The 23757-nt window shown below is 50.7% G+C and overlaps 1 protein-coding gene across 1 annotated transcript; it reads right to left on the bottom strand.

Annotated features, from left to right (window-relative positions):
- Nucleotides 1–1383: 1383 nt before the first annotated feature.
- On the bottom strand, nucleotides 1384–14495 carry LACTBL1 (lactamase beta like 1). Its single transcript, XM_047728013.1, is given in 8 exon segments — nucleotides 1384–1419; nucleotides 3012–3519; nucleotides 3521–4034; nucleotides 4993–5098; nucleotides 8439–8674; nucleotides 9667–9824; nucleotides 11638–11747; nucleotides 14387–14495. Coding segments are annotated over 7 exon segments (1641 nt in total). The 5' UTR covers nucleotides 14436–14495; the 3' UTR covers nucleotides 1384–1419; nucleotides 3012–3051.
- Between the last annotated feature and the right edge of the window lie 9262 nt (nucleotides 14496–23757).

Genomic DNA, 23757 nt, shown 5'->3' with positions numbered 1-23757 from the left:
AGAGATTTATTTCGAGGAACTGGCTTACATGATTTGGCTGGCAAATCCAAAGTCTGTAGGAGTCTGGCAGGCCGGAAACTCTCGGGCAGGAGCCAGTGCTGCATCCAGAGGCAGAAGAAGCCTTCTTCCTTGAGAACCGCGGTTTTGCTCCTCGGGTCTTTCACAGATTGGATGAGGCCCACCCAGATTATCGAAGGTCATGTCCTTTACTTAAAGTCCACTGATTGTAGATGTTAACCGCATCTACAAAACACCTTCGCCGTAACACCTGGATGAGTGTTTGAATGACCGAGTATCTACCCGGGCCACGTTGACACAGAAAACTAACCATCACAGGGGACGGGGGTGGAAGCGGGGAGACAGAACCGTTACAATGATGGCTCAGAAAAGGCAGGAAGAGCAGAGGTGGTAAGAAGGGATTGGATTCTGGACACAGTGTGAAGGTAAGCCAGTGTGACTTGTGGGTAGAATGGATGTGAGAGAAAGTGGGGATCCAGGAGTCCGGCCCAAGCAACAGCAAAGACAGAGCTGCCACTAACTGAGATGGGCAGACTACAGGAGGAGCTGGTCTGGGGTGAGACTGAGAGTTCTGTTTTGAACACGAGGTAGAGATGCTTCCTAAACATCAAGGAGACAGTGGGACTCATGAGTCTGGGGTCAGGGGAGCAGTCAGGGGCAGAGATACAAATCTCTGCCCAGGGTCTGGCCAGGGAAGTATGGTAAAGCCAGAAGGGAACAAGGAACATAGAAGACACAATGGCAATGACCCAGGGGCCAAAGCTGTGCCCACGATGAGATACCACCACACACTTGTTAAGAGGATGAAAAGACAAGCTGCCAACTAGAACATATTTGTAAACTAGGGCCTAGTATCTAGAATGTGTAAAGAACTCTCAAAATCCAACAATTTCTTAAAAAGTCCAATCAGGAAATGGGCAAAAGACACAGAGACATTTTACCAAAGAGGCTATACAGATAGCAAAAAAAGTACACGAAAAGAAATTCAATCTCATTCATTATTAAGAAATTAGAATTACAAAAACAATGATAGTGACAATAGCAAACGCTGGCACAAATGAGGGGAAACTAAAAAAAAATAAAAAATATATATGCAGGAAACTGGTTCACTCCTATATTGCCAACCAGAATATAAAATGGTACAGCCACTCTGAAAAACAGTTTGACAAGTCTCTTAACAACAAAACAGAACAAAAGCAAACAACTCCCATTCATCTCCTCAGTTGCACTCCTGGGCATTCATCCCAGAGAAATAAGAACTTATGTTCACACAGTTACCTGTAAACAAAGGTTCATAGCAGCCTTATCCTTAACAGCCTAAAATTGGAAACAAGCCAGATGTCTTTCATCAAATGAATGGTTAAATAGACTGTGGTCCATCCATACCATGCAACCATTAGTCTACAACAAAAAGAAAAATGTTGTTGATACTTGCAACAACTTGAACAAATCTCCAGGGGATTATGCTGAGTTAAAAAAAAAAAAAAACAAAACCTCCCCAAATTACACACTCTATGACTCCATACCTAGAATATTCTTGAAATGGAAAAATTACAGAAATGGAAACCAGATTGGTGGTTGCTAGGAGTTAAGGAGGGGGGGGGGTTTGGTAAGTAAGTGGGCACAGCCAGAAAAGGGCAACAAGAGGGATTCTTGCCCTGAGGAAAATGTTCTGTATCTTGACTCTATCAACGTCAATTACTTGCTTATGCTATTGTACTACAGTTTTGCAAGATGTTTCCATTGGAGGAAACTGGGTAAAAGATAACATTGGTTATTTCCTTCAACTGCATGTGAATCTATAATTGCCTCAAAATAAAAAGTTTAATTTTTAAAAGGACATGCAAAAGACAAGCCTAAATTTTGTATTAGATCCAACAGGCATAAAATTCATCAAAATTTTAAAACTTTAGCTCTTCACCCACTTCTCTCATTAAGAGAGAAACTGGAAAAGCAAACCAAAGACTGAGGGAAAATATGTGTAATTCCCGATCTGACAAAGCGCTTGTATCCAGAGCATATAGAGAACTTTTACAATACAAGAAATACAATTAAAACCGCAGAGATAGGACTTCGCAACCGCTAGCGTGCCTAAAGCTGAAAAGACAGAGAGAAATCAAAGCATGTATTCACAAGATGACTTATACAGAAATGCTTTTTCCCAATAGCCCAAATCTGGAAACAACCCGAAGGTCTGTCAGCAGGTGAATGGATAAGCAAATGTGATACACCCATACAATGGAATGCTACTTAGCAAAAAAAAGGAACAAACTATTGATACACACAAAAACATGGGTGGACCTCATAAACATCCTGAGGAGGGGTACGGGGCGGGGGAGGGGGTCCATTTATATGAAATTCTAGAACAGGCAATGAAATGATTCCATTTATATGAAATTCTAGAAAAGGCGAAACTAATCCATTGTGCTAAAAATAAATCAGCGGTTGCCTAGGGCTGGGTGCAGGGGAGGAGACTGACAGCGAAAGAAGTTTGGGGGACATTGGAAATTTTCCATGTCTTGATAATAGTGGGCATAAATATTTGTCAAAATCATACCTAGTGTGTGCATTTCATTTTATATAAATGTATATAGATCATACAAATTAAAACTCAGTAGGGTTGATTTTTAAAAGACAAAATACAAGCCCATGTTTTGTCTTATATTCAACAGACACAAATGTACTCTGGGGAGGAGGGTGGCTCAGTCCGTTAAGCAGCCCACTCTCAATTTTGTCTCAGGTCGTCAGATCGAGTCCCACCTCCCCTCGGGCTTAGCCTAGAGTCAGCTTGAGATTCTCCCTCTCCTTCGGCCCGTCCCCCTACTCTCTCGCTCTCAAATAAATCTTTTAAAGAAAGTACGCTGTCAGCTTGCTTCTAAGTGCTTACTCTAAATGTCTCTACTTAACTCTTCCACCCTCCGCATAACGAACAGTTCAAAGCCAGCTGGGGTCGGCTTCTCTGAGAGCCACCTCCGCAGCTCCACCCTCCACACCTCGAGGAAGGGGGAGGCTCAGGAGGGCCAGAGCCCCGCGTCACTGGGGCTGGAACACGGGCCTGCGCTGCAGCCTCAGCACCCGGTAGGTGTTAAGGCCCGGCACGTCGAAGCCCGGGGACAGCCCGTGGCGGTCCACCGGGTAGAAGCGGACGAGCTGGCCGTGCTGCGCCTCGAGGGAGAGCCAGGCGTCGCCGAGCGGCAGCGCGCACGGGAACTCGCGCGCCACGTGCAGCTGGAAGACGCGGCCACGCAGGTGACGCAGCGTCAGCGTGCGGAAGGCGGGGGGCACGAGCGCCTCGACGCGCGGCCCGAACTGGCGCAGGCGCAGCTCGCCCGCCGGCCCGGGGCGCACCTCGTAGAAGGTCTTGTTGGCAAAGGTGAAGTAGCCCACGAAAGGGCGCGCGCTGGGCGGCGGCGCGGGGCGGGGCTCGGCCTCCCGGAGGGCCCTCTCCATGGCGGGCAGGAGCACATCGTAGGCCTGCGCCACCAGGTCGCGCCCGGGGGGGCCGCGGCCCGGCCAGCAGCAGCACGAGGCCCAGGCGCAGCGGCGGCACCAGGGAGAAGGTGGCGGCGTAGCCGTCCAGGTCGCCGTCCTTGCGCACCACGCGGTAGCCCTGCTGCGCGTGGAACTCCCACGGTGTGCCCGTCTCGTTGGCGAAGTAGGCGCCCGAGCAGGCCAGCAGCGGCGCCAGCAGGGTCTTGGCCGCGTCGGGCCGCAGGAGACGTCGGGGCCCGCTGCCCAGGAGCACCATAGCCAGCTTGGCCAGGTCGGCGGGGGTGGAGTACATCTGGCCGGACGGCCGGTACCAGCCCAGATCGTAGAGCGGCGCGGGCCGCCCGCTGCCGTAGAAACCGGCAGCCAGGCGGGCGCGCACAAGGGGCGTGAGGTCGAAGCCGGTGTCCGCCATCCCCAGCGGCTCCAGCACGTTCTCCGTGATCCAGCGTTGGTAATCACCCTCAGCAGTGTGCGCTGCCAGGACGTGGGCCAGAAGAGAGAAGGCCAGCGTGCTGTAATGGCACCTGGAAGTGGAAGGGTGGAAACTGGGATGTGGCCTTGGAGGAGTGTCTCCAGGCCCTAAAGAGCCCGGCGCCACCTGCTCAGACTGACTGAGTTTCGTTGCCACCAGAGTTTCCTTGGACTGGATGGGGTTGAGAAGGAACCTGCTTCATTGCATCCCAGAAGGTCAGACTCAACAGAGACTCTAGAGGTCATTGAATACAAGTCATTATCTTACATCTGGGAAGACTAAAGCCAAGAGACGGGCAGAGAATTGCCCACGGGCACAGGGCAAGTTGGGGAAGAGTGGGACTCAGCGATGCCCCTAAGAGAGTGATAAAACAAATCTTAGTTCTTTACACTTTAGTATGATTTATTTTATCGAATGGAAAACTAGAGACGATTGTAGGGCAAAAATGACAGGGAGCTCGTAGCTCAAGTATAACAAATAGGCAGGATTTCACCCCACCCTTCTCCCAAACCCTACTGCTCCCAAAGCCTGGGGTGGGGGGAGGGTTGGGGGGTGGGATTTGTTCAGTGGTCACCCCAGCCATCCACTCCGTGTCTCATCAACATTTCATTTATTTCCATTATGGCACTTGGCAAAATCTGTATTTCCCTCGTTTATCTGTTCACTGATGAAAATGTCCAGTGTTCACTCAGAACAATGTACACTTGGCGAGGAGCAGCCTGGTTATAATGTTCCCTGCCATATCTCAATAGTCAGGTGCTGTGTCTCAGTTGAGTAGATGCTAATGAAAGCTGAGTTGATGAATCGACAGAATATGGAGTTCACACTAGATCTGGGCCCAGTTTCCCTGTGACTTGTGCCCCCTGTCTGGGCCTGTCCTCCCAGCTGTGGATCAGGGAACACATTCAGGGATCCCTGTTTAGGACAAGGTGACACAGACTCTGTCCTAGGAGGGCTGTGTCACCTTGGGTGGTTCCTATTTTGTGTGGGGCATCAGACACACTCCTCACCTGGTTCCCGGGTCTGCTACCAGCACGTCATCCTTGAGCAGGCTCAGGGCCTCCTGGGTGCTGCCCGTCCACAGCAGCGAAGTGGATCGGAGCCTTCTGGGCAGCCCTGCAGAGGAGCAGCGATCAGACCTGCTGGGCCAGCTGAGTGTGGGATAGTGGACCCCTGGATGCTCTCCCTCTCCCATCGTCCATGAATTGAGAGGTAAGGACCACAAAATCACTTAAAAAACAAGTCTAGCCTGGACTCTAATCATGTCTGTGTTTTATTGGGCAAGTCACTTAACCTCTGAGCACCAGTCCCCTCATCTGTAACGTGAGGGCAATAATTTCCTATATCGTTGGGCTCATGTGAGGACTAGTTGAGATAAAATGCTAAGCATGGGGCCTGGTCATAGCAACTGTTCAAAAAATAATTGTTATCATCCACCATAGAAGTTTGAGTCCACCAAATTCTTGAGGTCAGTACCCAAGCAGGTTTTGTGGAACTAGTTCACTCCTCTGCCCACTTGGAATTTTCTGTTTATTGGATGTGACAAGTATGGGAAGGGTCACGGGACTGGGATTCTTTCCATCCTTCCACTCAGTAGTTTTCAGGCATCCCTTTTGTTTCAAGGACTGTACTGGGAACTGGGGGTTCAGTAGTGAGCAAAATGAAGTCCCTGCCCACATGGAATTTCCATTCTAGTGGAGGGGACAGGCAATAAATAAATATTCATCCTGTAAAGAAAAATAATTGCATGTAAGAAGGGAGGGATTGTTATTTTATCCAGGGTGATTGGAGGAAGGCCTCAGAGAGAAGGTGACCCTTGAGCAGGTGAGAGCTGGAGGAGGTGGGGGGTGGGGAACCACAGAGCAGTGTGAGGAAAGAATGTCTCCCACAGAGGGAACAGCTAGTGCAAAAGCCCTGAGGCAGAAATGCCTTGGCATGTTTGAGGACCAGTGAGGAATAGCCAGTGTGGCTGAAGAGGAGTGAGAAGGGGAGGACTTTGGAGCTGAGACATGGCAGGAATATCCCATAGGGTGCTAGAGGATGCTGGAAGGACTTGGCTTTTTCTCTGAGTGGGATTTGACCACCGCAGAGGTTTTGAGCAGTGGAGTGATATGATTTGACATATATTTTATCAGGATTGCTCCAGTTGCTGTTTGAAAACAGACGTTGGGGGTGGGGAGGACGGATGGAGGAGCAATGACAGAAGCAAGGAAGCCTGTAAGGAGACTTGAAAAATCTATGTTTAATTAATGGTGACTTAGACTCGGATGCTAGCAGCAGAGTGGTTGGATTCTGGATATATTTTGAGTGGGGAGCCAACAGAATTTGCTCCTGGAGGAGATGTGGAGGGTGTGGGGATTGGAGGTGTCCGGGTGACTCAAAGGCTTTTGGGTTAAGCAATTGGGAGATGGAGTCTTGAGTCCTGGGTTTAAGTTCGGACTCTAGCACTTCTTTTCTTTTCTTTTCTTTTCTTTTCTTTTCTTTTCTTTTCTTTTCTTTCTTTCTTTCTTTCTTTCTGTCTTTTTTTTTTTTTTTTTTTTTTTTTTTTTAAGAAGAGGAGGGAAGGGCAGAGGGAAAGGAAAAGAGAGAATCTTTAGCAGGCTCCATGCCCAGCGCAAAGCCCAACATGGGGTTCGACCCCACAACTCTGAGATCATGACCTGAGCTGAAATCAAGAGTCGGACCCTCAACCTCTGAGCTACCCAGGCGCCCCCTGACTCTGACCTTCTTGCTGTGTGGCCACAAACCATGTACTTTACCTCTCTGAGCCTCTACTTGCTCATCTTTAAATGGGCTGAAGCACTTGCTGTGGTGTTGTGTTGAGGTGAGGTGTTGGAAGGCTTAACTTGGAGAGGGGATGAAAAGCTCCAGGAATGGGAGAGAGCTCCAGATAACAGTGAGAGTCAATCACAGAAGACATTGAGAGCTTAGAACGGAGTTATGCAGGCAGTCGTTGGCTCAGCTAGCCCCTTGGGACTGTAGGAGAAGACATGTGGGATGTTTTAAAACTAACCAAGCACAGGGTGCTGGGGTCCCTGGGTTTATGGGTAAACAAGAAGCCACAACACAGCCCCTAGAGGAAGCCCTGGAGTCAAAGTTCTAACCCCCAGGGGGGATTTAACAAGAGCCTAAGCTTCCAGGCTCCTCACCTGCATGGCCCCTTCCAAGACCTGTATATAATTTTGACAATGTATTCTTAAAGAGAACCCCCCAGGATTATATCCACGAGGCCCCACCAAACCTAGGTCCAACACTGGCTATAATAACGAAAGCTACATTGACAAGGGCCTGCTGTGTGCCAGGTGCCCCGCTAAGTTTTTTACACTCATTAGCTCATTTAAACACCAGGAATAATGTAAACCACACTCATTTTACAGAGGAGAAAAGTAGGGCTCAGAGAAGTTCAATGACTTGTCAAATATCACACAGCTAGAAGAGGACAGAGATGGAATTTCAGTGCTCATGCCCTTAACCACTGGGCCATTCTCCCACAAGAAGACTGATCCTGGGGCGCCTGGGTGGCTCAGTTGGTTAAGCGTCTGCCTTCAGCTCAGATCATGATCTCAGGGTCCTGGGATGGAGCCCCGTGTCGGGCTTCCTGCTCAGCAGGGAGTCTGCTTCTCCCTCTCCCTCTGCCCCTCTGCTAATAAATAATATCTTTTTAAAAAAAAGGAGAAGAAGGAGAAGACTGTCCCTGTCCTGCATGAGCTACTTCTGGTGGCTCCGTCCTCTCGCTGAGCCTTGGGTACACCATCAGGGCTCCAAAGTGATAACCAGCCACATCCATCAACTGAGACCTCAGGCCATTTGAAATGATGGAATGGCTGGTATGTGTATATTCATATAGTGTATATAAGTGTGTCATGTAATATGTACATTGTACTTTCTTACACATACACTTTCATACACCCATATGCACCCTATGTAGTGTATATCGTTTTATCCATTCATATGGTAGTGTATGACATGTTGTTTGAGCCTTTTTGTCTCACTTAAATTAACATTATATCGGGGCGCCTGGGTGGCTAAGCAGGTTAAGCCGCTGCCTTCGGCTCAGGTCATGATCTCGGAGTCCTGGGATCGAGTCCCGCATCGGGCTCTCTGCTCAGCAGGGAGCCTGCTTCCTCCTGTCTCTCTGCCTGCCTCTCTGCCTGCTTGTGATCTCTCTCTGTCAAATAAATAAATAAAATCTTTAAAAAAAAATTAACATTATATCTTATTCCATCTCGTAATAAAGAACATTGTTACCCCTTTTCTCTGGGGCTGCACCTTATTTGACTGTATAGCCCTGTCCTAGGTCTTTGAGCCCTTCTCCATTTGTAGATATTTAGCTGTTTCCATTTTTCCGGCCTGGCATGGGAATGCGTGGGACGGCCAGGCTGGGTGAGGGCCTACTGCGTGGTTCCCGCACCTGAAACGGTTTGGGGTTGAGCTGGGGAAGTTCAGAGCTGCTCACCTGAGAGCTGGCTGGCCATCCTTCGGAGGGTAACCGGCGAAGGCCTTGGGGCTGGGCCCACCTGCTCCAGCCCATCCGTCAGGCTCTGTTCAGGGGCTGATGCCATGCCCAGCGGGTTGTTAATGGTGAAGGTGCTGGCATACCTCTCCAGAGGGTCATCTAGGGAGGCCACGATGCCCTCCTCCCACAGCCGGTACAGCATGAGGACTGGAAAGATCTTGGAGATGCTGGAGATCCTGGACAGTGTTAAGGGCACAACGGTGCAGAGGACATGCAGTTGGCCCTACAACCCACCTCCACCCTGCACCCCCACCCCCCAACTTTCTAGGGTTCTAGGAAAGCACCGAGTCTACCCTCGCCTAGTGTCTCAGATGGAAATTCACCAGCCTCTGTAAAACTGCCATTGGGATGTTTAAGAACATACCACAGTGGTGGGGGCACACTCCTGGCCTATCCCCAGGCCAGCCCTTAACCCAGGCCCTTCCCAATCTGGGACAAACGTGAGTTGGGCTCATACCTCTGCCTCACACTGGCCAAGTGGTCTTGGGCAAGCACTAGATCTCTCTGAGAGTCATTGTCCATTTCATAGGTTGTAGTAAAGATTGAATGAGATTGGGCACGTAAAGTGCTTCGCAGCATACCCGGTGGGTATGTACGTGTTCAGTAAGTGATAGCAAATGTAATCGTTGGCCCGGTGCCTGGCACATACCAGGTGCAGTGTGATTGGAACCCCTGTCATCCTCGCATTATCTCTGGGAGTGACCATGTTCACTCTGCATGGTCAACTGTAAGGATCTCACAGGCAGCTCCTCAGAGGAGAGACTCTGGCTGTGCAGCAGAGGGTCCCACGTTTCTTCCATCTGGACCACTGCTACTGACTGACAAGGACCTGGGGCAAGGGGCCAGGAACTTGTTATAGTCCCTTTGTGGCAGATAGAAGGGCAGGGGGGTGGGACACAGGGAGTCTTTTCTAGTTAGGGAGATTGGGGTTAAGGGCTTTCCAGAAGGGATTCCTTCCTGACCTATTATCCCTGTGGTGTGATGTTGGGCACTCTCTGGTTCTCTCCAGACCTCAGTCTCCTCATCTATAAATTGTCAGGACTTAATAACAGGCCCTGGCATCTTGGACCCACTGTCATGATTCTCTTGAGTCCCCCTACCTCCTAGGTCTCCCTTGTCCTCCCATCCCTGCCACCCTCCAGAGGACTCTGGTGGTCACCCAGCTGACCGGTACATGGTGTACTCATTGGGGGGCCCAGAGGCTGGGTCTGAGCCATTCTTCCTCCCGAAGTTCCCAGTCCAGAGCACAGTGTCATTGTGGATGACCACGGCAGACATGGCAGCCAGGCCTGGGGCAGACAGTGCCTGACGCAGGATCCCGTCCACCTTGGAGGAGGAGAGCAGGAGGCTAGGAGTGCAGGTGCAGAGACACCCCTGACTTGTTCTGCACACCCGGCCCACTCCCACACCACCCCCTGCACACAGCAGCCCTGGCCTGGCTCCCCTCAGTTCTCTCCCCACTATTGCTGGAGCCTCCAGACCTCTGGTTCTCAGACCCCCCTGGCATGGGACCCCCACCCACTCGCAACCAGACCAGCTCCACTAAATGTGTTTTCTGTGTAGGGCTTCCTCATAAGATTTCTGTTCAAAGAAATATTACTTTGGCAAAATGTAAAAGGAGGGAGGGGTTAAACTACTGGTCTAGTTGAACCCTGTGATGCCCTAGAACACCTCCAGGAGGCCCGTTCTGACCCCCTAATGTTGGAGAATTCACGATAGAGGGTGCACAGGCCCTCTCTGAACATTGACTGAAAAGACATTGTTTTCAATAATGAAATGCAGCGCCAGCAAGAACCCTTCTATCTGTTGGACACTTGGCATGTGCCAGGCATGATATAAAGTTATTTTCACACATTGTCTCACTTAATCCTCCTAACAAGGCAGCGCTCACTTCTCCCCATTTTACAGATGAGAAAAGTGGATCCATGAGATCCGAAGTGGCTTGCCCAAGTGGCTAATGGTTCGTGGAGTCAGGATTCAAAGCCCAGGCGAACTCCAGCCCTCACTCCTAATTCACAGCCAGACCACCCTGCCAAGCGACTTCGCAGATCAGGAGCTGAGCTCTGTCCACCCGGGGTTCCCAGCCCAGCACTAGCTTTGCCTCCGTGTGCCTCAGTGTCCTCCTCTGTAGACCAAGGCTCAGGTTCACAGAGGGAGGTCCCCAGACACTAGGTGCTCACTAGAGAGCAGCCATGGGGATCACTGCTGCTTTGTTTCATTTCCTGACTGTGACCCTGGAGCCTCAGAGCACCCCTTTGCTCCCTCTCCGTCACTAAACTTTTCACGTATTTGCAGGCACTGATGGTCTCTCTGCACTGGCCCACGCCTTCTCTCGTGTGCACATCTGTCCCTTCCAAACCGTCCCAGACGACAGTGTCATATCCCCGCGCTGTGCTGCTGCTTGTAGATTTCCAGTCATGTTTCATCTCTGTGCGTGTCTCCTGAGGTGAGTGACCTGGGAGTGTGGTCTGACGGGCACAGACCAGCACCAGCCAACAGCCCCGTCTCATGTTGGCTGTCACGTATTAGCAGCACTAACAGTTACACTGTAGGGTGTGTTTAATGATATGGCCCTGGTCTCCAGGGGTCGGGGCTCTGTCCTCCCCACACATCCCCTCTCCCTCCCCCACCTCTGGCCCCACTGGCCTGAATTGCCCCGTAGCTCTCTGTGTGTGCTTTGCCCTCACTCTGCTGCCCCTGGACCCTTGTGTGTGCCGGCCCCTCTCTCCAGAGCACATGCTTCGCTCCCCCAAGCTCCCTTACTATATAAATGCATATCATCTGGGTATCTCCTACTTGTTCACATCTCCGTGTAGACACCACTGAGCCCAGAGCCGATTCTCTGTACCCCATAGTTCCCTAAACTTTCCCTACCCTCCCTCTCACCCCCCCAGTTATCGATGTTACTTGCTTGACTATTCTGTCCCTTCCAGACTAGTACTTCTTTACAGCAGGACAGAACCTTCTTCCTGCCGTCTCCCTGGTGCCTAGCACAGAGCAGGTGCTCAAGAATTGTATGTTGAATGAATGAATGAGTGAGTGAGTGAGTGAATACCACTGCTAGTGCCCAGAATGTGCCCTCCCCTTCATCGCCCAGGCCTAGCCCACACACCCAGGTCCCTCTTGGATCATCACTGACCTTTTCCAGGGCCTCCTTCAACACAGGGAGGGGGTGAGCCAGGGGCACAGGCTCCGGGTGCCGGGGACACATCCTCACAGGGGCAGAAGTCACCTCTGGTCCCAGGGAACCTGGAAGGAACACCACATGGTGAGTGGGAGACAGAGATCAGGATAGGAGTCCAGGGGTCATCCTAGAAGAGATGGGAAGGTGGCAGCAAAGGCCAGAGCCATGCCTCGGGACCAGCCCTCAAGTTGGCAACAGCCTCGCCAGAAGACAGCAGGGCACAATGACCTAACATGGGCAGCGAGGGGCAAAAGGCAGAGTCTCCCCGGGAGAAGGGATAGTTCCACGCCCACCACATGATGATTGGCCTTCAAAATGCCAATCACACCGCAGCCCTCAGTTGGCAGCCGCTGTCCCTTGCTGACCAGCTTCCTCCCTCCATGTAATCAGCTTTCTTAGAAAAGTCCCGGCTCCTTGGGTCAGGTTCAGCCACATCTGTCTGTCTGTCTCTCCTTCTCTAGTTCTGATTCTGTATTTGGGTGGAGAAGTAGACTTGGGCCCTACTTGGGCTTCAGGCCTAAACCATAGGGGACAGTGCCTTCTGTCACCAGAGTGGTGACAGGGATAGCTGCTTTAAATAGCATTCTGCTTTGGTTCAGGTGTATGGCTTCCAGGGAACCTCGGGGTGGGGGGAGGGGTGGCGGGAGGGGGAGGGGTGGGCCCTGGCAGGACAGGATTCAGGCTGAGAGATCATCACAGCGGCCCCAGACCTCCCCCTCATCCTTGAAAAAGTGTAGAGTAGGATTGTACTAGTGCCCAGAGGAGCGGCCCCCTTCTTGAATCCTCGCACTGCCTCCTGAGACTACTGGGACTTGGCCCTAGCCTTGAAAGAGCCCAGGATAGACTAGCAGCAGGACCGCCAGCAAGCCCTCAGAATAAGGAGAAGGAATAAATCACTTTGTTTGAAGCCAATAGTTTTGGGGGCTTACTCAGCATTCAGTAACTGATAGGGTCCCAAACAGAAAAATGACAAGCCTGAGGGAAACTCTCTCAACAACTCTCTGACACAGGTTTAATAGCTGGAGTAGGAAGGGCTCAGCCAAAGCTGGAGTGTCACTGGAGTGGGACCCCCTGGGGGGCTGGTTCCTCCAGCCCTGCATTAATAGGCACAAAATAGGTCACGTGAGAATCTTAAAATCCAGATTTGAGGGGCTCCTGGGTGGCTCAGTCGGTTAAGCGTCCAACTCATGATCTCAGCCCAGGTCTTGATCTCAGGATCGTGAGTTCAAGCCCCATGTTGGACCCCAGGCTGGGTATGGAGCCTACTTTTTAAAGAAATTCAGTTCTGATTCAACAGATCCAGGGTAGAACCAGAGCGTCCTCATATCTAACAGGCTGTCAGGGGGTACCCACACGAGGGAGAGGACTTAGATCTCCATGCTCAGCAGACCCAAACAGGTCCATGAACCCTTTGTTTCCCATTCAGAACAAATTAAGGAGAAAATTTGAGAGCACGCATTTAGAAACTTCGACAACAGTTTGATGGAGTCATTTTGTGTTGAGTCTTAAAACTTGGGCTTCTATTTTATAGTCTCTTTTTTTTTTTTTCATTTAATTTCTCTTTTTTTTCCACTTAATTTCATTTGTATCTGTTTATAGTCATCTGGTTTGCTTTGGGCTGGTAGTTTGACGGTTTAAGAAACATGGCCCTAGGGGTGCCTGGGTGGCTCAGTGGGTTAAAGCCTCTGCCTTCGGCTTGGGTCATGATCGCAGGGTCCTGGGATCGAGCCCCATATCAGGCTCTCTGCTCAGCAGGGAGCCTGCTTCCCCCTCTCTCTCTGCCTGCCTCTCTGCCTGCTTGTGATCTCTGTCAAATAAATAAATAAATAAATCTTTAAAAAAAAGAAAGAAAGGAAGAAAGAAAGAAAGAAACATGGCCCTAGAGGACAGGCTGACCCACCTACTGGGGGACTGGCTGACCCACCTACTCGGGGACTGTTTGCTTAAGGGACTAAGAAGCCCCGATAAAGGAATTTACCCAGAAAGAACAGGTTGGGGTGGGAAAGGAAAAACCAGCAGGAAAATAAAAGGAGCCATTTCTGCACAATTTCCACGTGACTTTTTAGGAGTCCAGACCACCTCACTGAGGCTTGGACATCTGTAACACAACAGGAACAGAGCGAGACATTCTCTGGGTTTAGCGGAGAGCTGGGGTTCTGGATGATCCAGGATCCCCGCAGGATGGAGGTCAGAGGGGTTGCTATAGCAACAGAAGGCGCAGTGGGCATTACCAGTAGCGGTGACTCATTTGCCCAGCCTTGACCAGCCCCTGATGGAGAGGCTCCAAGAAATGGCAGCATCTCTCCGTTTCTTGGACACCTCATTGTTCCTCCCAGGGTCTTAGATACAGCTGGGGGAGGATCTTTAAGGGGGGTAGGGCCTGGCGATCCTACCATGAGGGCTGAAGACCAGGCGAGAGAAACTCCGTTTGCACATATTGGAGGATCCTGAGTTTTAAAGCCAGACTAGGTAGTTTAAAGAAACCCGAGTGGCATTGGGATCCACGAGAGCATCAACACACAGAAAAGTCACAGGAGTGGCCCAAAGATACACAGTTAGGGAGAGTTGAAGTCCTAATAAAAGCCAGAGCTTCTGGGTCTAAATCTTGTGGCCTCGCCCCTACACCTTCAGATCAGGAGCGGCAGTTCCCGGCCCACAGAACCCACAGGGGTGGGGAGCAACCCAAGGCTGCGGGTGCACGCACTGGTCTTCAGTTTGGGAAGGTGGTACTGCCACAGGAAGCAGCCAGTCATAACCACAGAGAACAGGAAGAAGAAGCTGCAGGAAGCTGGGAAGAACCACTTCTTTTTCACTCTTGGCAGGCGGGGCGGCCGGCCCACCTAGAAGGGGAAGGACACAGGTTACAGCCCCCTGCGGTTAGCAGGACCCCTACTGTGCCTTAGATTCACCCAGACATCACGAGAGCCCACAGTTTGGGGGAAATATCACACCTATAGAAGCAAGGTCCTTCCCAGTATGACCCCTTCAACGGGTGGACCACACGTGTACCTCTGCACCTCTGGGCCTTTGCACAACCTGTTTCCTCCGCCAGGTATGCCATCTCTCTCCTGTGTACTTTATAAAATACCTAAGACTAACTGAAATGCCACGTCCTCCATGAAGCCTTCCCCGACCATCCTCATCCAGGTCCCCTCCACGGCCCTTTGTACAAGCCTCCATCATGGTACAAGTCCAACTCCCTAATACAACAGTTGTTGGACTGCTATAATGTTCCTAATGGAGTATGAGTTCTCCAAGGGCAGGGCTGGAGTTTGTTAGATCTTAACATTTTACCATATTTTCCTCTTATCTTTACACTTTTAAAATTATCATGTCAGTTACTTGTTTAGTGTGTGGTCGTCCATCCCATGCCCTCTTTGTACCACCTGCAGACTCTGTCTCCTCCCTTTCTTCCTGGATGGAGCATGCATTCTGATCTCGCTGTTGGTCATTGCCATGATGTTCTCATTCGTTTACTCTGTGTTTGCATCTGCAAACAGCGTGTAGTATCACTTTGCACATTTTAAAACTTCTGTAAAGTATATCCTACTGTGTTATCCTCCTTTTTTCCCAATACAATGCATGTAGTTCTGGGTTGTTCACTTCAACTTCTGTAGAGCATGCTGCTGTATGAATATACTTCAAAGTGTACTAGTTAGACCATGGAGGCGAGGGCCAGGCTGCCTCAAAAACATGACTCTTTTCTGGCGCTTTGGGTGGCCCAGTCCATTAAGCATCTTCTGCCTTTGGCCCAGGTCATGACCCCAGGGTCCCCAGATGGAGTCCCAGGTTGGGCTCCCTGCTCAGCAGAGAATCTGCTTCTCCCTTTCCTTCTGCCTGGCCCCCCTACTGGTGCTCTCTCTCAGATAAATAAGTAAAATCTTTTTTTTTTTTTAAGTGCCTATTTTATGCGTTTGAGTAGAGCACTGTGGCTGGCAGTGAAATTTCTGAGTTGTACGGTGTGGCCCTTTCCAGCTTACCTGGATACTGTCCAGGCTCTCCGGTGTTGTCATTCCAGCTGACGTTCCCACTGCCTGTGGTTCTCATTGCTATTTCTAATTGAGAAGATTGACCACTTTCTCCTGAGTTTACTGTGTATACTTCGGTTTGCTTCCCTGTGAATGGACTGTTCTGATCCTTTCCCTGTTTTTTCCTATTCAATTTTCTTTATGTATTAGAGTTCTTTGTAGGTTCTGGATACTCTTGCTAGTGTTTTGTCTTTTCACATTGTCTTTATGATAACTTGTTGAGAGGCAGAATAGTGTAGTGGTGAATCCGTGGCCAGATTACCTAATTTTGAATGTCAGTTCAACCACTTCCTGGCTGTGTGACCTTAAGAGGGTCACTTACCCTACTGTACCTCTGTTTCTGCACCTGTAAAATGGAAATGATAATAGTGCTTGCCTCATAAATTAGTAAGGATTTAGTGAGTTTATATGTAAAGTATATTTTGTTTGACACAGTATAAGCACTAGGAGATAGTATTGTTAAATAGAGGGCTTTGGGGAGGTGCCTGGGTGGCTCAGTTGTTAAGCTCTGCCTTGGGCTCAGGTCATAATCCCAGGGACCTGGGATCGAGCCCCTCATCAGATTCCCTGCTCAATGGGAAGCCTGCTTCTCCCTCTCTGACTCCCCTGCTTGTGTTCCCTCTCTTGCTGTCCCTCTCTGTCCAATAAATGAATAAAATCTTTTAAAAAAATAAATAAAATAAGGACTTTTTGTTTTGGTTTTGGCTTCTGCCAATCAAATCAAATTTATCAATATTGTCTTTTTTGTTTGTTCCGTGTGTGTGCGCGCGCGTGTGTGTGTGTGTATAGAGGTTGTAAATGTGGATTTCTAGACTTTCATACACAGAAATATTTTGGGTTTTGGTATAAAGAAGAAATCTAATTTTATTTTTTCCATGTGCATCATCAGTCATCTCAGTGCCATATATCACATACTCCAGTCCTGTCCCCCACTGGTCTCTATGTCGTCCCTGAAACACACCAAGGGTCTGTACCTACCAATACCTGCTTTGTAGGCTCTGTTCTGTTAGGGTCTCACCGAGGTGCAATTCCTTGCCTCTCTGTCCAATCCCACACACTCTTCCATGAGGAAGGAAGCTCAAACTCTGAGCCCAGAACTATAACACTGTCCTACAGGAAACAGTCTGGCTGGAGAGGCTTGCTATGATCTGACCCTAACCGGCTCCATGGGCCCATTTCCTGCCCCTCCTCCCCCTCCCCTCCCCCTTGCCTCTTTATGCCTCATTCCCCTCTCCATGGCTTTGCACCTGTCATTCCCCTCTGTGAGGCCCTTTCTATCCTTTTTACCTGACAAACTTCTCTTCTTCCCATAAGACCCATGGGCATCTCTAGAGCCTTCTCATTCTCCCCTAGGCAGAATTGAGGGCCTCTTGTCTCTAATGCACACCCCATCCTGCCTCGTAATAGTAATCCGCCCTGGTCACTACTGGTTGGTTTCTTGGTCTGGCTCCCTCCTTGGGGCAGATGTCACCCACACCAGGATCTTTCCTTCTTGGCCTTTACACTCACAGCTCTTAGCACTCTGCTGGAGATGCCCAGGAAATACGTTTTGGATTTTACATTGTTCTGCAAGCTGGAAGTCTTGGGTTCAAATCTCAGCTGCACTTCCTGAGCTGATTGTAACTACAAACAAGTCCCTTCCCCTCCTGGGCCCCCCGTGTCTTCAGCTGTTGGAGCAGGATGGACTATTTGTAGAGAGTTAACATTTCCATCTGGAAATTTCATTCAATTTCCATCTCTAGAATTTGGGGTTCCCACTAAAGCCATTCTTCATTCATAATTTCCAAAGATTGGAAACAACCCAAATGTCCCTGAACTGGTGAATGGATAGACAAACTCTGTTACATCTTTACAATGGAACACTTAGCAGCAGTGTCAAGGAACAAGCTACTGATACACCCAGTAACGTGAATGAATCTCAAATGCATTCTGATAAGTGAAATAAGCCAGACTCAAAAAGCCACAGTCTGTATAATTCCATTTTCATAACATTCTGTAAAAGGCAGAACTGTAGGGACAGAAAACCACTCGGTGGCCATCTGGAGGTAGGGATGGGGTAGACTACAGAGGAGCAGAAAGGACTGTGGGAGGTGACCGAACCATCCTATATCCAGATCGTGGTCACAGGATTGGGTGCATTTGTCAAAACTCATAGAACTGTACACCCAGAAGAGTGACTCTCGAATGCACATAAACTATACCTCCATTTTTTTAAATGAACCCACTAAAGAGCCCAAGAGCATTAGGATGTCTCCCCACCTAGGTGTCAGAGGGGTGACATCAGATGCAAGACGGGGCTTCAGGCACGAGGAGTGGATGGTGGGGTTCTCCGACATTGTGTGGGAGGGAAGTTGGAAGGGGCTTCCCTTTGAGTATGAGCACAAGACCCCTGAGGCAGGGCCAGGGAGGGACCCCTGGAGGGAACCCCAACAGGCCTCTGTCACAGGGGCCAGAAGATGGGCGTTTCATTTCCAAGTGCAGAACGAAATTCAGAGACTTTAAATCACTCACTGAAGTCATGGACAGCACATGACCTAGTGAGACTCGAGCTCCGTGCTCTGTAGCACCCCACCCTACCTCATCATGTGACTGGGCTCACTGCACTCCTGATCCACAGCCCTCCTCTGGGGCCCAGTCTCATCTCATGCCTGTCTCCAGCCTCAGGATTTATTCCAAGGGACCCAAAGGCGGAGTCAGTATTTCACCTCTAAGCTGTTCACCCGCTGCTCACATGCTGACTTGCAGTAGCCACTAAGAATCTCTCCCCTCTCTCTTCCCGGCTGGAACATCCTGGCAAGGGGAGGGTTCAGGAAGAGTCTGACTTCCCCCAAATCCCACCCCTCGCCAGCTCCTTCCCAAGGCAGTCTACAGTCCCAAGACACTCACCTCTGTTCTCCTTCTCACTGTCCACTCTGGTATAACCCTCCTTGTCCAGTCATTCATCCAGAATACAGTCTCCAGGGGTCAGCTGTGTGTTGGGCACAGTGCTACAGAGCGTTTGGCCAACATCTGTTCCCCATGGAGCCAGCAGGATGGGGGAGTGGCCACACAGAAAGGCTTTGGGGTCAGGTGAAGCAAGACTCGACACTGGCTCTGCCCTTACTGGCCTTGGACTTTACCTCTCTGAGTCTCCGTTTGTTTGTGTGATGGGAATGACCATCATTCCTACACCTCAAAGAAGTTAGATGTGGGCAAATGACATAATGCATGCAAAGCCCCTCGAAAGCTGTCCGCTAATTGGTGCTAGTGCAGAAATTTCTCTGGGAGGGAGATGTAAACAGAACATGAGCAGACAGCTCTCGGGCCTCTGAGGAACCCATGAACTCGGCCTCTGGGTGGGAGGGGGAGGAAAGCTTCACTGAGCAGGTAGTGGGGATGAATCGGGGGCACTCCTGCCAGGGACCTGGGTATATGAGAAGGAAGGGCAGTGATTTCTGGTTGGTTTTGAGAATTCAGTGGGTTGGTACATGTAAACTACTTGAAACCGTTCCTGGCCTAAGGCGCAAACCATGGAAGAAATGTTAGTGAGGACGTTGAAGGTGATGTGGAGTGATTTAGGCACTGTTTGAAGCAAGCCTTGGTGGGGCTCTCTCTCACCTGGGTCTTCATTCTCTCCACAGCGTGAAAGACTCCAGCTCCTTGAGGATTCTGATCTACAGCCCCAGAGACCCTGTGAGTGGAAAACTGAGAGGAATAAAGGCAAGAGAGGTCCTGGAGTCTGGGAAAGAGAGGAGTGGACAGAAATGTGAGAAGGAGATGGGAGGAGGGGTGGGGTGTGATGAGGATGGGATGGGATGGGATGGGTGAAGCACCCACCCCGCCCCCCATGAAGCTCCACTTCCAAGGCAAGGGGAACCACCTCAGAAAACCTGCGAGCTTGACCAGCTGTGCAGGTCTGCCCAGCTCTGTCATGATTTTAGCACTGAAAGTTCCAGATCCCTCCGTCCTGGGAAAATCAAGTCAGCTGGTTATCCTCCTGGCCCTGTCTCCCCTTCCAGCCTCAGAAACAACCCTATCTGACCCCCAGGTCCTTAGCCCCAACTCACCCTTTTCTGGAAGGCTCAGGAAGGACAGGGCAACTCTGGCCCGGCCATGGCTGGCCAGGGCCTCCATGAGTCCCCGTGGTCCAGGGGACAGGAATGGCGTCCTGGGCTCTGAGATGCAGACTTCACCCAGGCTCCCCAGGAGCTGACAGATGTAGTGTGGATTACCCCAGCATTAATCCCTCCACGTGCCCCCCACCATTAGGATTAGTTCCAGGGGTCCGTGAGCGGCAGGGAGGGGGGCACATCTGTCAGGGAGCCTGGGCAGCACCACGTGATCCAAGATGCTCCAGGCTGGTGGGCAAGGGAATGCTCTCTCCGGAAGGAGTGTCTGCCAAGCCCAGTGTGCCAGAGAGATGACCCACAGGCCACCCAGACCCATCCGTGCCCCCACACCAGCTCCTCAGCTGCCTCTGAGGCACCTGGGGTTCCAACGAACATAGTTTGAAGACCACCCGAGGTCAACCCAATTGTTAAATATTCAGATAACCTGTTCTGTCACTGCTCCTGTAGACCTTTTTATTTCTTCATCTATAAAATGGGGGTAATCCTATCTTGGTGACCGGGAGGATTAAATGGCAGCATGCTGGTGAAGCAGGTAGCCTAGGACCTGCCACTGAGTAAAGACCCCATAAAGGCCAGCTTCTTGTGACCGCGGAGCTTTGTGGTGCAATTCTACCCAGTCCCCGTGTCAGACATCAGATGCTTCTCGGTGAACACTCTAGAAAGTTACTATCCCATTGGGTTTCCTTGACACAAAAAGTGTAAATATATTTGCTTTCCTGCCCCTAGACATGGCTGCACATTGGAATCACCTGGAGAGCTTCGAACCCACTGGTATCTGGGTTCTACACCTAGAGATGCTCTGGGATGTGGCCCCAGTGATGCCACTATGTGGTCAAGGTTAGGAAGCACTGCCCTAGAGCAGTATGTCTCCAATTCACTTTAAATGTCTGTAGGAACAGCCTGGGGTCAAGTCAAACTGCAGGCTCTGAGTCAGGGGTCGGAGCAGAACACAAGATTTTGCACCTCTAACCAGCTCCCAGGTGAGGTTGAGGCTGGGCCGTGGACCACATTTTGAGGAGCATGTCTCCTCTACAGTTTGTGGATCGCACCAGCTTCCATACCCTTATCTCAGTAGGGTCCCACAGTTGTCTCCCAGCCACCCCGTGGTTGACAGGACTGGAACGATTCTCCCCACTTTGTTGATGCTTAGGGTCCCCTTTGTGAAGGGGTGGAGGCAGGCCTTCTGGATCTCAGTCTGCATCCCCTGTGACCAAAAATCCGGGCTGGCCCAGAATAGAGACTTACTAAATTAGAACAAGAAGAAGGCTCAGTGGTTTTGCCCCAACTCCACATTGTAGGGCTGGTGAAACCAGCTCTGAGAGAGGAGGTGACTTCCCAGACTCACATAGCAAGCTTAGGAACAGCGGCGGGGCGGGAACCCATGTCTTCTGTACCCGGCCACTTGGTCAGTCTTTGCCGGGCAGCCTGCTGCTGGGTCACAGATTGTGTGCCAACACTGTTTCCTGAATACTGGGGACGACTCCCATGTTGTCTCCCACCCCCTCAAGGGTGAGGGCCACATCTCACTCTGGTTTGTCTCCATACCGGGGCCGAACACTCACATCAGTCCACATCAGGGTACCACACCTCTACTGACAAAGACCCTCACCCCCAGGACACCAGCTGCTTCCAGAGCTTCACCCTCCTCAAAGCAGCCTCCTGTCATCAACCCAGCCCAGTTTTGCCCCTTCTGAAGTTAAGCCAGGGAGAATCCACAGCATGTCATACAGCAAAGTGGCCACATGGTGGCAGCAGAGGCCTGTATGTAGAACCCTTGGGCCCAGGACCGCTTCCCTTCCTCTAGGCGTTTGTCCAGGGCTTTCTGTGCGTGAGCAAAGATAATCCCCACAGCAGCCCCCAGAGGGAGGAGTCGTTGTCCTCTTTATACAGGAGACATCATATCCGTCCTTTACTTAAATAACCTTCCATGCCTGTCCACTGCTTTTCGAAAGAATCAAAATTCAACCCTTGAGTCAGACTGCGGGGGTTCGAATCCCAGCTCCACCACTGACTACGTGCCCTTGGTTGGATTTCTTGGGCTTCTGTTGGACCCCCGTGTGTTGATCGGTAAAGAGAACAATAAAATAGAGCCTGCCCCATTAGGGTGAGCGTGCGGATTGCACTAGCTAAGCACATGTGAGCCCCTGTAATGACCAACGTCCCATTACGTCTCCTCCCAGTGCTCCCCGCTCATGCCCCTGCCGCTGGTCTCTTCCCCTTTCTTCATCCCTGTTCTGCCCACTTTCCCCTTCCCATCCTTTCCACCCTCTTCTCTCCATCATTCTCCCTCTAGTTTCAGAACTCGCTCCAGTTGTCCCAACACTTCCTGGAGGTGTTTCCTCATGTCTCTTCTCTGAAGACCATGCTCGGGTTTTTAGAACTAGGAGCAGGACTTGTAACACAGAGGGGGAGAAGGGGCTCCTGAGTTCAAGTGGACTGTGGGCTTGAGGGACTCTTGCTGGCTTCCTCTGTCTGTCCCCGTCCTGAAACTCTCTCCGGAGGTCCCCGTGGCTTGCTGCCCAGATTGTTTTGAGGTTGCTCTCTTGTCCCAAATCCCAAATCCACTCCAGAACATCCCCAGAGAGAGAAAATGACTGTACCTACCCTCAGCATCAGGATTGTTTGGAATGGAGAAAGGGGCCGAAAAGATGTCAAGGACAAACTAAACTTGAAAAAGGAAAGTATCTTTCCCAGAGGATCTGGGAAGATACTTAGCATTTTTCCCTGTTCAGGCTCGTATTGATTAATTGAGCCATCTGTCCGCTCACTTTTCTTTCTTTTTTTTTTATTTTATTTATTTATATGACAGAGATCAAAGTAGGCAGAGAGGCAGGCAGAGAGAGAGGAAGGGAAGCAGGCTCCCTGCTGAGCAGAGAGCCCAATGGGGGGCGTGATCCCAGGACCCTGAGATCATGACCTGAGCCAAAGGCAGAGGCTTTAACCCACTGAGCCATCCAGGCACCCCTGTTCACTCACTTTTCCACTGAGTCACCCAACAAACACTTACCAAGGATCTACCATTTGCCAGATCTTACGCTCGGATCTGGGGGTGGACATAGGGCAAGGCAGAGGTAGCAACAACCACTCATTGTCAACACATGTGTATTTTTAAAATTTATATATGTAAGTAATCTATACACCCCACATGGGGCTTGAACTCATGACCCAAGACCAAGCGTTACAGGCTCTTCCGACTGAGCAAGCTAGGCAACCCAGCATGTAGTTGTTCAGCACCTACTAAGTGCTGGACACTGTTCCAGGTGCTTGAACTATCTCCGTGAACAAGACAGGTCCCGGACCTTGTAGAACTTCCATTCTAGCAGAAGCAGCCGAGCAAGTAAGTAGCACGTTAGACCGTGTTGCAGGCTATGCAAAGTAAGCAGAGCTGGAGGTGGGGGTTCTAGGGTTACAGTGGGAGGTCAGGATGGCCTTCCTGAGAAAGAAAGACCCAGCAAACCACCCAAAGGAGGTAAGGGAGTTGGGTATATGGCCAGGGGAGGAGGAGTCCCTGGTTGGGGGGAACATCCAATGCAAAGGCTTCTTGGAGGGCGAGAATGTGCCCAGTGTGCCAAAGGAAAAAGCAAGGAGATGGGAGTCTGGAGCAGCCTGGGGGCAAGGCAGTCAGCCAGGTGGGGAAGATAATGGGCGACCGGGTCATGGGAAACCTCGTGGGCTGTGGGAAGGGCGTTGGTTCTCACTCTGAGTGATATGGGAGCCCTTGCAGGGTGCGGAGCAAAGGAGTGGCAGGACCTAACTCACATTTTTAAAGGACCACTCAGGCTTGTGTGTGGAGGGCCAGGGTAGGGGCGGGGAGGCCAGGGCTCTGTTCAGAAGCAGCCATGGAGGCTCCTAGAGTCCCAGACTCTTGATATGCTTCGAAGTTGGACCCCATAGGACTTGCTGGTGAATTAAAGCCAAACAGGAGAGAAGAAGACTCA

Source organism: Lutra lutra, chromosome 4 (assembly GCF_902655055.1).
Source record: "Lutra lutra chromosome 4, mLutLut1.2, whole genome shotgun sequence".
NCBI lineage: Eukaryota > Metazoa > Chordata > Mammalia > Carnivora > Mustelidae > Lutra > Lutra lutra.
This window is presented reverse-complemented; position numbering and strand designations above follow the sequence as displayed.